Source organism: Gouania willdenowi, chromosome 13 (genome assembly GCF_900634775.1).
Source record: "Gouania willdenowi chromosome 13, fGouWil2.1, whole genome shotgun sequence".
NCBI lineage: Eukaryota > Metazoa > Chordata > Actinopteri > Blenniiformes > Gobiesocidae > Gouania > Gouania willdenowi.
In genome coordinates, this window is record NC_041056.1 from 5069996 (window position 1) to 5083259 (window position 13264).

General features: G+C 35.8%; 1 protein-coding gene across 1 annotated transcript in view; it reads right to left on the reverse strand.

Annotated features, from left to right (window-relative positions):
- Nucleotides 1-4394: 4394 nt before the first annotated feature.
- yap1 (Yes1 associated transcriptional regulator) overlaps nucleotides 4395-13264 on the reverse strand; it is a 39408-nt gene continuing 30538 nt past the window's right edge. Inside the window, exons 6-8 of the mRNA XM_028465057.1 lie at nucleotides 10931-11058; nucleotides 9313-9425; nucleotides 4395-8333 (exon numbers count right to left, since the gene is read on the reverse strand). Of these exons, the coding sequence (XP_028320858.1) occupies nucleotides 8098-8333; nucleotides 9313-9425; nucleotides 10931-11058 (477 nt within the window). The 3' untranslated portion in view covers nucleotides 4395-8097. The remainder of the gene's footprint in view (nucleotides 8334-9312; nucleotides 9426-10930; nucleotides 11059-13264) is intronic.

Consider the following 13264-nt stretch of genomic DNA (forward strand, 5'->3'; position numbering starts at 1 on the left):
ACAAACACCACAAATCGAAGGTATGGCTATCGTAAGGCATAAAATGGAAATATTTTGAACTTTTTTTAAAAAAAAAAAAATATTTTTGGAGATAAGGCTATAGTAAGGCATAAAAATGACAAACACCACAAATCGAAAGTAAGGCTATAGTAAGGCATAAAATGGAAACATTTTGAATTTAAATTTTTTTTTTTTTTTTTTTTTTTTTTTTTTTTGGAGGCAAGACTATAGCAAGGCATAAAGATGACAAAAACATGACAAACACCAGAAATCGAAGGTAAGGCATAAAAATGGAAACATTTTGAATTTTAAATTTTTTTTTTTTTGGTTTTTTTGGTTTTTTTGGAGGTAAGACTATAGCAAGGCATAAAGATGACAAAAACATGACAAACACCAGAAATCGAAGGTAAGGCTTTAGTAAGGCATAAAAATGGAAACATTTTGAATTTTTTTTTTATAATTTTTTTTTTGGATGTAAGGCTTTAGCAAGGCATAAAAATGGAAACATTTTGAATATATTTTAATTTTTGGAGGTAAGCCATAAAAATGCCAGATTTTAAAAAAAAAATATTTTTGGCGGTAAGGCTATATTTAGGCATAAAAATGACAAACAACACACATCGAACGAAAGGCTATAGTAAGGCATAAAAATGGAAACATTTGGAATTTTAAAAAAAAATTATTTTTGGAGATAAGGCTATAGTAAGGCATAAAAATGACAAAAAAAATGACAAACACCACAAATCGAAGGTAAGGCTATCGTAAGGCATAAAGTTGAAAATTTTTGAATTTTTTTTTTATATTATTTTTTGGAGGTATGGCTATAGCAAGGCATAAAATGAAAACTTTTTGAATTTTTATTTTTTTAAATTTATTTTTTATTTTTGGAGGTATGGCTAAAGCAAGGCATAAAATGGAAACATTTTGAATTTTTTTTTTTTTTTTTTTACGTAAGGCATGAAAATGACAAGCACCAAAAAATCAAACGTAAGGCTATAGTAAGGCATTGTTACGACCCCCTCTAGGATGTGAGGTCAAGGCTTGAGGGGCCGCAACATAAACAAGACACCAAACAGAAATCAAAGGTTTATCAAAAGTATTTATTTCCAAAATTCTAAAAGTAACAGAACAAACTAAAAGGTACTGGAGACCCTGCCCAAACTGAACAAAAGTAGGGAGGACACTAGGCCAACCCTATACAGGGCCGTCGTCCCAGCGTCCACCCTCTAAACTACAAAAAACTAAACTACAGAAACACGAAAACAGGACTACCAGAAATCTCCAGTCCAAACTAAAACAACAAACTTACAAAAATGTCCAGTGGGGAGCTGCAGAACTCTCCCCACATGTCTGCTGCTGGTCAGTTGTTGTGCCTCCCGCTTTCTGGTCCTCTCAGCCCTTCTAGCTCCTCCTCCCTCTCCTACCTGATTACTGATGTGATCCAGGTGTGTTAGGAGAGAAGAGGAAGGGCAGGCTGAGAGGCCAGAAGGCACCAGCCGTAACACCCCCACCCTTAAAATTGTGAATGGGGAGCCCTGGTATGTTTTTCATTTTTTTTGTGGAGGTAAGGCTATAGTAAGGCATAAAAATGACAAACACCAAAAATCTAAGGTAAGGCTATAGTAAGGCATAAAATGGAAACATTTTGATTTTTTTTTTTTTTTTGGAGGTAAGGCTATATATAGCGAGGCATAAAAATGACAAAAAAAGACATGCACCAGAAATCGAAGGTAAGGTTTTAGCAAGGCATAAAAAAGACAAACACCACAATTCGAACGAAAGCGTATAGTAAGGAGAAAAAAATTGAAAACATTTTGAATTTTTTTTATTTTTTTGAATTTTTTTTGGGGGGAGGTAAGGCTATAGTAAGGCATGAAATGGAAACATTTTGATTTTTTGTTTTTGTTTTTTTTGGACATAGGGCTATAGTAAGGCATAAAAATGACAAAAAGAAGACAAACACCACAAATTGAAGGTCAGGCTATAGTAAGGCATTAAATGAAAACATTTTGAATTTTCTTTTTTTGAATTTTTTTTTTTTGAGGTAAGGCTACAGTAAGGCATAAAAATGACAAAAAAAAAAAAAAAAAAAAAAAAAAAAAGACAAACACCACAAATCGAAGGTCAGGCTATAGTAAGGCATTAAATGAAAACATTTTGAATTTTCTTTTTTTTTTTAAGGTAAGGCTACAGTAAGGCATAAAAATTACAAAAAAATGACAAACACCACAAATCAAAAGTATCTCATAATTATGACTTTCTTTCTCATAATTATGACTTTCTTTCTCATAATTATGACTTTCTTTTTCATAATGATGACATTCTTTGGTGATTTTCTATTTTTTTTTAGTGGGGGAAACGGGCTTCCATATCCATAGGTAAAGCTTTAGTAAGGCATAAAAAAAAAGAAAAGTCTTGGATTCTTTTTTTTTTTGTGGAGCATTGACCGCAACTCTGATTATTTCTTTCGGCCCACAAACAGGTCGGAATTGTAATATTTGTTTTCACAAAAGACTGTTTTTCTTTTTCTTCTTTTTTTCGCGGTTTTGGTTTTATTTTTGTGTTGACAACAGACTTAATGCTGCACTTACACCAATATTCCAGCAGATGACGGTATAGTTTAAACGAGACAAACAACGTCCTTCAGATCAAGTGAGTAAGAGATAATTATTTTCTACGTCAATGTTGTTTTTTACAGAAGCTCCTCGCATTCACTGAAGAAAAAGAAGTTTGGGTTTTTCTGGGTTGATGAGATGTTTTTTTTCAGGAAATATTTTTCCTTTTTTTTTAAATTTCCTATAAAAAGTTTCCTTGAAAGACATCAACGAATATTTAGAATTAGTTGAATCTTTCAAAAAAAGCTGTGAAATTTTTGTTGTTATTTTACATTTTTAAAAAATACATTTCCATTTAAAAATATATATTAACAAGTGACTACTTGTTTATGTAATGTTGCTAAAAAATGAAGAAAATGTATTTTTTTGGTTTAACGATACAAATTAATCACAAATAAAGCTTTGTAATTATACTATGAAAAAATATCAGATAGTTGTAAATACTTGTAAATGAAGTGAATAACATAAAATAATTTCACTGTATTTTTATTATTTATTTTATTTTTTGTTTTACTTTTGGTACCATCCTTAACTTTTGATGAGTTTTTGAATATGTAGCTATATTTTCAATATTTTTCTAGTTTATATTTGAATATATACTATATGAAGCTGACATAGTACATCATGTTATGACATATTTTTGATTTCTCTTTTTTTCATAAAAATATGAATATGATTTTCCTTTCTTAGTAATGATCAGAGTTTGTTTGGTCAAGGAGATTATGCATTTCAATAAATAATTTAAATCATCATTGAATTCAGAAAATCAAATTAGGCAATGTATACTGTATATGGCAGAAATACATTTTTTCTTTCCTTTAGGCAGCTTCAAATCATATTTTAAGCCATTATGTGACTGTTTATCATCATTACTTAAATATACATATATGTACCTCATAGACTTAACTAATTGTTAAAAATATTACAATGCACTTTTCAAATTTGAATAACACCCTGAGATACGATCATCGGTAAAACTTCCTGTATAATAGTATAATTAGCTGTTAGCAAGTAGCAACCTAATGGGGCAGTTAAAAGTAGTTGTTAAGTTATTTTCCAAATCATATAACAGCAAATAGAGGCAAGTGAGGATAACCTGTGTATAGCATATATTAATTGTAAAGAGGGTTGAGTTGTTGAACCCTATAAAATATGCAGCGCCGATTGTAAAATTGTGCATGCTAACAGCAACTTTTTGCCACAATTAGCAACAAACCATATTTAAAAAACTTATGTGAATAATTTTATGTTACTTTTGACCAGATTTACAGCAATATTTGTTGAATTTGTGCAATTTTTTTTCTCGTAAAAGTATATGGTCAATTATTAGTAAATCTAAATGTTAAATATGAAATCTAAATCTAATTGTTAAATATTAAATCTCAATCCTAAACGTTAAATCTAAATCTAGAATGTTAAATCTAAATCTATATGTTAAATCTCTTGCGTATAGCGCTTGTTCACATCAATGAGCTTTTATTTTGGTATTTCCGGTTAGCTAAATATTTAGTTTCACCCGTGACATTTAGATTTAACATTTCACTTTTAGAGTTACCATTAACATTAAATTTTTAGTAGAAAAAAATATATATATTACAAATTTCACAAATATTGCTGTAAATCTGGTCAAAAGTAAAAGTCACATGTTTTTTAAACTTGGTTTGTTGCTAAATGTTTATTTTAGCATGCACAACTTTACAATTGTCGCCCCATAATAAAACCTACACACACACCCCGCCCCCAAAAAGAAAAAAAAAAAAAATCACACTACTACACACTGTTACCACAAAGTATATGCTTTATTTCAGGCCAATTTAAAAGTTTCATATGAAGAAAGCTATATTGTAACAGAATTTATTTGTTCTAAAACTCATGCACATATCTATCAAAAAAAGAAGGAAAAAAAAGAAGAACAGATCAAGACTGAATATAAATTCATTTCATGTGCATTTAGAAAAACTCTAAAAACACAAAACGCGTTTAACTTGTGATTAGTTCTACGGCTACGACGAGAGTCAACAGCTAATACGCTCCGACAAAAATACACACTAAGCATTAAAATCAGGTATCGGCGTGACAAAAATGCATCGTTGCTGCATTTCAAATGAAAACTCTAGCCGTGCAACACAAGCACTGCAGTGTACCACTCCATTTAGTTTGCATTGTTCATCATCATCGTCATCGTCATCATCATCATCATCATCATCATCATCATCATCCAGCTCCAATCCATCATTAACACATGATTCCATGATAATTTCCGTCAAAACTAAAAAAAAAACAAAAAACGCTCTTGCACACAAAATTAAACAAACGTCAATGTCCTAAATCTAATATATATCTTTTTTTATTTATATTTATATATAACGTATATGTGTAGTGTTCCGTGAAGTTAATGCTACTCGTTTTAGAATTGGTTGACAACCAAATCAATGCGACGACGTCTCTTGAGGGTCAGCGTGCTGATTATTCCAAAAAGTTACTGCAAAGACATCGTCATCGTGTAAACATTAAAAAAAAAAGTGTGATTGCGAGAGAATCATCAGTTTTAGTGTCATCACCACTGCAGCTATAGCAGTCTTCTCCGTCCATCTATGTAAACAATGCGAGCGTCTTTCTTTCCTTGAAACCCGGTCCTTGATTACGGGTAGTCACTCGAAAAAAACCCCAAAAAAACCATAGAGAACAAAAAGAAATCAAAGGAAGAATCTCTCTCCGCTGGACCTTGTTTTTCAGACGAGTCGGGTTAACACTTGAGAAACTCATTAGCTTATACAGTTTGTTCACACAAAATGTTCTCTGGAAGATGGAGGCGGAGTAAAAAAATAAGGGAAAAAATTTGTTATTAGTGTCATTAGGAAAAACATCTTTGGAATCTGCCAACAAAATCCTGACCGTGATAACTGTTTCTCGATTACTGCGTGAAAAATTTCCTCCTGGGAACGCAGAACCGACGCGACTCTCAGACCTGCTTCAACATTAATATGTTATGGTTTCATTTATTCTGACAAATCCACTTTGATCCCCTGACATGTTTCGACTAAAAACTCCAGTCTTGTTGATCGCTTTGATGTTTCCTTTGAAGTTTCCCTGACTTAAAAGGAAACATCCTTAACATCCATCCATTTTCCAACTCGCTAGTTCCTGTTTTCAAGGTCGTTGTGCTCTGCTGGTGCCTATCTCCAGCTTTCATTGGGAGTTAGGCGGGGGACAGGGCGCCAGTCCATTGCAGGGCAACACTACAAAGACCGAGAACCACTCATACTCACTCCTACGGGCAATTTAGAAACTCCAATCAACCAAACAGTCCTGTTTTTTTTTTGGATTGTGGGAGGAAGCCGGAGTAACCGAAAGGAAAACCCACGCAGCACGGGGAGAACATGCAAACTCCACACAGAGAGAACACAAGTATCCACCCCAGGGATTGAACCCGGGACCATCTTCCGGTGATGGTGCCCCATTCTTAACATATTATTAAAAAAAAAAGACAAAAAATAATCTTGCTGGAATTATTATGCAGAAGTCACAGAAACATCAAAGGAAACATCAAAGCGATTAGCAGACGCCTCTGACAAAGACTGGCACTTGAGTCGAAACATGTCAGATCAAAGTGAATTCCTGAAAAAAAAGTTGTCTGAATGAATTAAACCTTAACATAATATTCAAAAAGAAGACAAAAAAAATCTTGCAGGAATTACTGCTTCAACTCTTTTTAACATCCCCAGTGACAGCACTGTGCACCATTTTTTCAAATACTCTTGTGTGTGTGTATATATATATATATACTGTATACTGTCACAAGGTTTATTTGATCAAAGAGCTAAAGATCATCTGCCTTTTTTCTTTTCTTTTTTTGGTTAATATTTTGAAAAAGATTGCAAAAAGCTGCATTTGATCAACACAAATATATATAAAAAAAACACTAAAAGGTATCGTAAAGCAGAGACGATAAAGTCGGCGGGATGCTTCTTTAAAACCTTGGCAGACGTAAGTAATCTTGTTGAAGTGTTTACAGTTGACCCTGTTTACAAAAAAATAACTAAAAGAAGAAGCGCCACAATCTATAAATGAAAGGAAAACAAACAAACAAACGATGCCAATGGATCTAAGCTAGAGAACATGAACAATATCCTACAAATATGTTAAGGTTTCATTTATTCAGACAACAGTTTTTCAGCAAATTTACTTTGATCTCCTGACATGTTTTGACTGTCCACTGCCAGTCTTCTTCAGAGGCGTCTGCTGATCACTTTGATGTTTCCTTCACTTATGCATAATAATTCCAGCAAGTAATTTTTTAATATGTTAGGGTTTTATTTCATTCGTTAACATATTCAAAAAGAAGACAAAAATAACTTGCTGGAGTTACTACGCAAAAGTTAAAAAAAACTTCAAAGGGAAGCTTCAAAGGCAACATCAAAAACATCAAAGCGATCATCAGACGCCTTTGAAGCAGACTGGCAGTTGACAAAAAACATGTCAAGAGATCAAAAAACATTTGTCTGAATAAATGAAACAGTAACATATTATTCAAACAGAAGACCAAAAACTTGTTGGAATTCATATCCTACATAAATGAAATACTGAAAACATAACTCAACAAATGATTCTGGCTTTGATAAGACTGAGATACAAAGAAGCTAAAGTTTTTTTTTTCTTATACACAAAATTACATTTCCATGACTCAGCAAAAAATGTGGCTGACTTTAATGCTTTTTGTGGCTGCTGTGGGTATTTGTTCTTGTTGTTTGCATCTTAACAAAAAAAAGAAGAAAAAATACAACTGAAGGCACTTGTTCTACCATATGTTTAACTTAGACTTCGCTGGCACAGCCAAGCAGCCATGTGATCAGTTCCCATGGATTGGAACCCTCAACCCACCCTCAGCGACTACCTTTACTCCAAATCAGTATTTGTTCTCTATGCTTCCAATACATCATTTTTGGTTTTTCAGGCTCGTTGAAATAAAAAAAAAAGAAACAGAGGAAAATTTATTAAAATCTTGATGCCAAATGTAAAGCTACGTTAGCTCGATCCAGAAGTCCCAAACACAGTTTATGGAGTGTTGCTTCATGCCAGACTGTAGGAAAAGATGAGGCTCCAAAGATTCCAGCTGATAAACTTGATAAAAAGCAGGTCCTTGCAGAAGAGTTCATTTCATGCACCTGTTACGGTAAATATGCCTTTGATGCGGCCGAGCTGTGAAAGATGTGGGGACCCTTGCATAATTGTCTGTTCACGGGCCAGCCTTGAAGACACAGACAAAACAAAGAGATAACACACCAGTGGAGGGGGAAAAAAAGAAAAAAGGAGAGAATACTGCCTGAAGAGAAGAAGGTGGCCTTATATACGCCCATACAGACAGAAAGTCCAAGGAGGCTCGCTGAAATGGTAAAAAGCATCTCTGAATCCTTCACAGATCCGAGCAGGCAGAGTTCAGAGTGTTAGGGGAGGGGAGTAAAAAGGGTTGGGTCTCAGTCTTTTATAACCATGTGAGGAAGCTCTCCTTGTCGATCTTGGTAGCTGCCAGCACCGACTCCATGTCGTTGAGGATGTCGGAGCTCAAGGCTTCCTGGAGGCTGGGCATCAGCTCCTCGCCCTCCACCACCATGCTCTCGCTCTCCAGGGTGCCCAGGTCCACATCTGTGCCCGGAATGGCGTCCAGGTAGTCGGGGAAACGACTGGGCTGAGTCGCCATGGAAGGAGGAAGCGGGTCACCTGATAACCAGAAAAAAACACTTACTCATTCTGTGTCGGATTTACTGACTACTGTTGGTAATTGATTTTTTAATTTAACTAATTCTGTGCCAGCTGTTTTAGAGCATTTTGACTGATTTTTAAAAACACAATATGTTGTACTATGACAATCTGAAATCTGACACCAGATTCTGAATGATTAAAGTCTCTACTTTCATCTGAAAAAAAAAAAAAAACTGTTCGTAGCTTGTTTAGTTCTTCCGTAATCAGCAGTTGAATAGAGCAAGTTTTACACAAATCACCAGTTTCAGAGCAAAAAGCTGAGAAAAACTGACTTTTTCTAAAAAAAAATATCTGTCAGTTACTTTAAAGCAATTTATTTTAGCATTATTGAAAACTACAACATCTGAACATTGGTTTCCTTCTAAAAAAATAACAACAACACTGAGACAAGGCTTTTGATGGCAAAATTATTATTATTTTGCTATCTGGCTCACAGTTGAATGTTTTGCTTACTGTATTTTGTACAGAGATGACCCGTTTAGCCTGGTTAGTTGATGGTTTTATCTCACAATCCCAACATTATCAATAATCCACTGAGGTTCACACATGTTCCGTGTTAGTATGTGGAGCTGTGAGCTGCTGGATACTTCACAATATCACTTCATAGCACCATAATCTCCCTCGTCCCTGCTTCTCTCTCCTTAGCTAATGGTAGCATCAGTGGCTAATCTCACATCTAAAGGTGCGCTGCTGCCTCCTTCAGGGCACAGTTGGTCACTACATCACACTACAGCTTAGATATTGATGAGGGACCTCCGCCAGGGTGTTTTCTAGTAATCTCCGTGATAAAATGCAATTGATGAGTTTTCTCGTCAATGGCACTGAGTGAGTTAAGGACTATTTTATTTAGCAATGCTGCAACTTTTGTGCTTAAAGGGTCTAAAATGAAAATGAGTAGGCAGCATGGAGCCTTTGCTAAACTGACGTCCTCGCTCACCTGTGTCCATCTCGTCCACGCTGTTCAGGAAGTCGTCTGGAGTGCGAGGGACGCTGTAGCTGCTCATACTCAAGCCGCTGTCTGTGCTTTCATCCCTGGAGTGGTAGGTCCCGCTGGAGGAACAAACGCTAATAATTAAAAACTGAAATATGTGACCTCAGTCAAACATTAATAACAAAGCCAGTTGGGGCAATGACTTGTAAAAAGGGGGGTGAGGACGTTCATTTGCACTGTAACCAAGCCTTATAAAATGTGAAATATATAGAGCAAACAAACAATAATAGCAACAAAGACAGACAAAAGGGAATAAGGAAAAAGACATTTGACGAGCTTATACTAATTAGCAGAGAAATATGTAGGCAGAATAGTGCAGAGGCAGGATGAATGAGGCCATTGTGAGAGCAGAGCAGGGCAGTGAAGGCAACACGAGGAGGAGGAGGAGATTAGGTTGGCCTGTCTACTGACTGGACCACATGTTCTCATGGCCTGCTTGCAATTCAGATCTTTTTTTTTTTACATTTACATTTTGTCTGCTTGAACTTGAAGTCATGTAGGAGGAGTGATGACATGGCATTTGACCTACAATATGTGTATTAAAGTGTATTATAGACCAATGGTTCTCAACCTTTTTAGACAGCAACCCCCAAAATAAAGGTCTCAGAGACCAGGCAGCCCCACTGTACCCGAAGGTAGTACCATCCATAAGGGGGGCCATGATCCATTGTTCTATGAATCTGTGATAACCACATTTATTTATTTATCTGAATAATATCCACTGTTATCCAACAAGTTTATTATTATTTGGGCCATATTTTATAGTCATCTTAAAGATGTAAATCCTTGTTTTAATTAGAAATAAAATTAAAAGTGACCAGAAAAGGTGATGAAATGGGATTTAAAAACTACAGATATTGGTTAAAAAAATGCAAATTAGAGTGGCCAAAAACTGACAGAAAAAGAGGAAAAAAGTGGTTTAATGGGTCAATATTGGCTTAAAATTGGGAGAAATGGGAGGGGGACAATGAATTTAAACTAAATAATGGGCATGACAAATGGTGAATGTGGTTAAATTGGCAAAAATAAGCATAAAATATGGTGAAAAGAGGTTAAAAGTATGACAATAATGAGTCAACTAATATAACAGTAGGTGGGAAAAGTGGTGGAAAGGGTTTATATGTGTCGAAAATGTCTTGAAAGTGGAAAGAAATGGCAGAAAATGCATTGAAATTTGATGGATAAGTGGCAGAAATGGAAATAATGTAGCAAAAATGAATTAAAAGGAGCCTAAATATGGCAAGAAAAAGGGAGGAAAATAAGTTAAAATATGGTAAGTTTTAATGGGCTCAAACTCAAACTCAAAAAAAATATTCTTAGTTTCTTGAAAGCATCTGGCGACCCCCTTCCCAGTGTCTCGCTAGCCCAAGGTTGACAACCCCTGTTATAGAGGGTAAAGACATGTTATGCTTGGGCTTGTAGCATCCGATGCACACAAGAGGTCCTCACTGTGCAGTGAACAACAGATTTCCTCCAGATGAGTCACTTTAATGTGAAAAGTTGAGCCATGACTCAAAACTAAATGGGACAAAGTGAGGGAGGGCGAGCTACATGAGAAACCAACCTGTTGAGGAATGGGTCATTGCTGTTGGCCGTCATGGTCCTGGCATCTTGTGCCATGGGGGAGGACACTGGGTTGGTGCCGCCATCTTGCTCCATACTGGTGGGCAGCTGGTTTCTCAGGGCGAGCTCCTGCAAAACAATAAGCACAAGGCCTTAAAAAAAAAAAAAAAAAAAACACATCTGGACCCCGCCCATAACCTTGTATAAAAATCTTCAGAAGAACACATTTCGGAGAACCCTGCTGCTCAGTTGTATCTGATTACAACATTAAAACCAAACAGGGCTCAGACAGCCGGCACGTTGTTCTCCATTTCCCACCACTCGGTGTCAGGTTTCACGAGGGGCCAGCAGCCACAGTTGGGAACAATTGTTTTCTACACATGCTGTGTCAGATAAGGCTGAGGATATGAAGTCATGTTGTCCTTTTCACCTCCTTTCCTCTCTAGTCTTTAAACGTGGAAAGGGGAAAAGACTTCCTCAGTGCCACAAAGTTCTGAATTTAGTCGACTTTTAAAGGTAGACGGGAAAAAGAAAACACGTGGAGATCCGTAATCATTTCGCTGCACTTAGGGTTTTCACAGTCGGAGTTGTAAGGCAAACTAGTCCTGATTAGTGTGTTCACACCAGTAAAGACTGGACCAGGTGGAGGGACCCAGTTCTGTACGCTGTCGGCAGGCGTTAGCAGCTGTTTTCTGTTTGTTCTCCACATCCTACATTTTAGAGAATCTATGAATTTCTCACAACTAATCCACCTTCTCCATTAGGCAGTTACTTCATGTATATGGGTGCAACTTCCCGTATGGTAAATCGTTTACAAATTGCTGCACATAGAGTCAAGGGCCTTGCATGCACAGAACATTAACTTCTCAACTATAGTACATGGGGAATGTAACAGATAAATTCTACTGATGTTAACAAATAAATTGAAGTCATATTTTCCTTTTCTTTGCCAGTTTTATGTATTTAAAGTATCTGCTTAAAACCTGACCATTTTGCGATGGAAACCACGACCAAAGGATATACTAAAAAGATTCTCAAAAATATACTAGAAACACGCAAAATATTAGCTCAGTGTAATTAACTTTCTTTGCAATGCCCACCAGCAAAAAAACAACTTAAACAGTCTAATAAAGGGAATGGGAGCTGAGACTGTCATTGGTTTAATGCAGTGGTTCTCAAACTTGGTCATTTTTCCTTTGCTGCCCCCCTTCAAAGAATGAAAATTTTTTAGGCTCCTCCACCCCAACAAAATCAGTAAAATAAAAGTAACCTTAACTTGTGATTATTCTTCGTCAAAACTCATTAAAAAAAATACCATAAAATGTGCAGTCACATATTTTAGAAATGTAATAATAAAGTTCTGAGTGCAAAAAAATAATAATATTTTTGCCAAAAAAGAACAAAGATGAACCCGAGTGGAAATGAGTGAAAAATGGTGGAAACGGTAGAGAAATGGGATTTTAAAAACCACAGAAATTGGTTAAAAGTTGCACATTTGCCTTAAAAGTGGCAGAAATGGGGGGAAGGGGGGTTGGGGTAATTTAAAAAGTAGGAACAATTACTTTAAACTGGCAAATAATGGGCATTACAAATCATGAATGTGGTTAAATTGTGAAAAAATGCGCCTGCAATATGGTGAAAAGAGGTTAAAAGTGACAATAATGGGGCAACAAAAGTGGTGGAAAGGGATTACAAATGCAGAAAATGTAGTGAAAAAGTGAAAAACTGTGCATAAAAGGCATTGAAATTTGATGGAGAAGAGGCAGAAATAGGTGTAATGTAGCAAAAATGCATTAAAAGGAACAAAAATATGGCAAGAAAAAGTGATGAAAATGGGTTTAAATATGGCAAGTTTGGTGCTCACATTAAAAAAATAAAAAATTCTAGTTTCTTGAAGACATCTGGTGGCCCCCTCCTTGTGTCTTGTGACCACAAATGGGGTCCTGACCCCAAGGTTGAAAACCACTGTTTTTTAATGGAGCAGTGTTGCATCTGACCACTCCTGGAACAACAATAATAATAATAACACATCTTCACCCTCCACAAAAAACAATAAACACAGCTCTGTAGGTTTGCAATTGATTTACTTTTTTTAAAAATGAGTCGCTCATGGACAGGTTTAGGCCACGTCTGAAGGTTCAAACCAAGCTGTAGCTGCAGTAAAACTCAAGTAATCCACCATGACTCTTTTTGTGTGTCGGCACAAAGGAAAGATTACAGGCATTAGGGTTATAATTAAGACGAGTCTATTTTTTTTAGAGGTGCACTTTGAATGCAGCTCTGGCCTTATGTAACAGTGTAAGTTGTAAAAAATAATAATATGCTAAGGTAAATC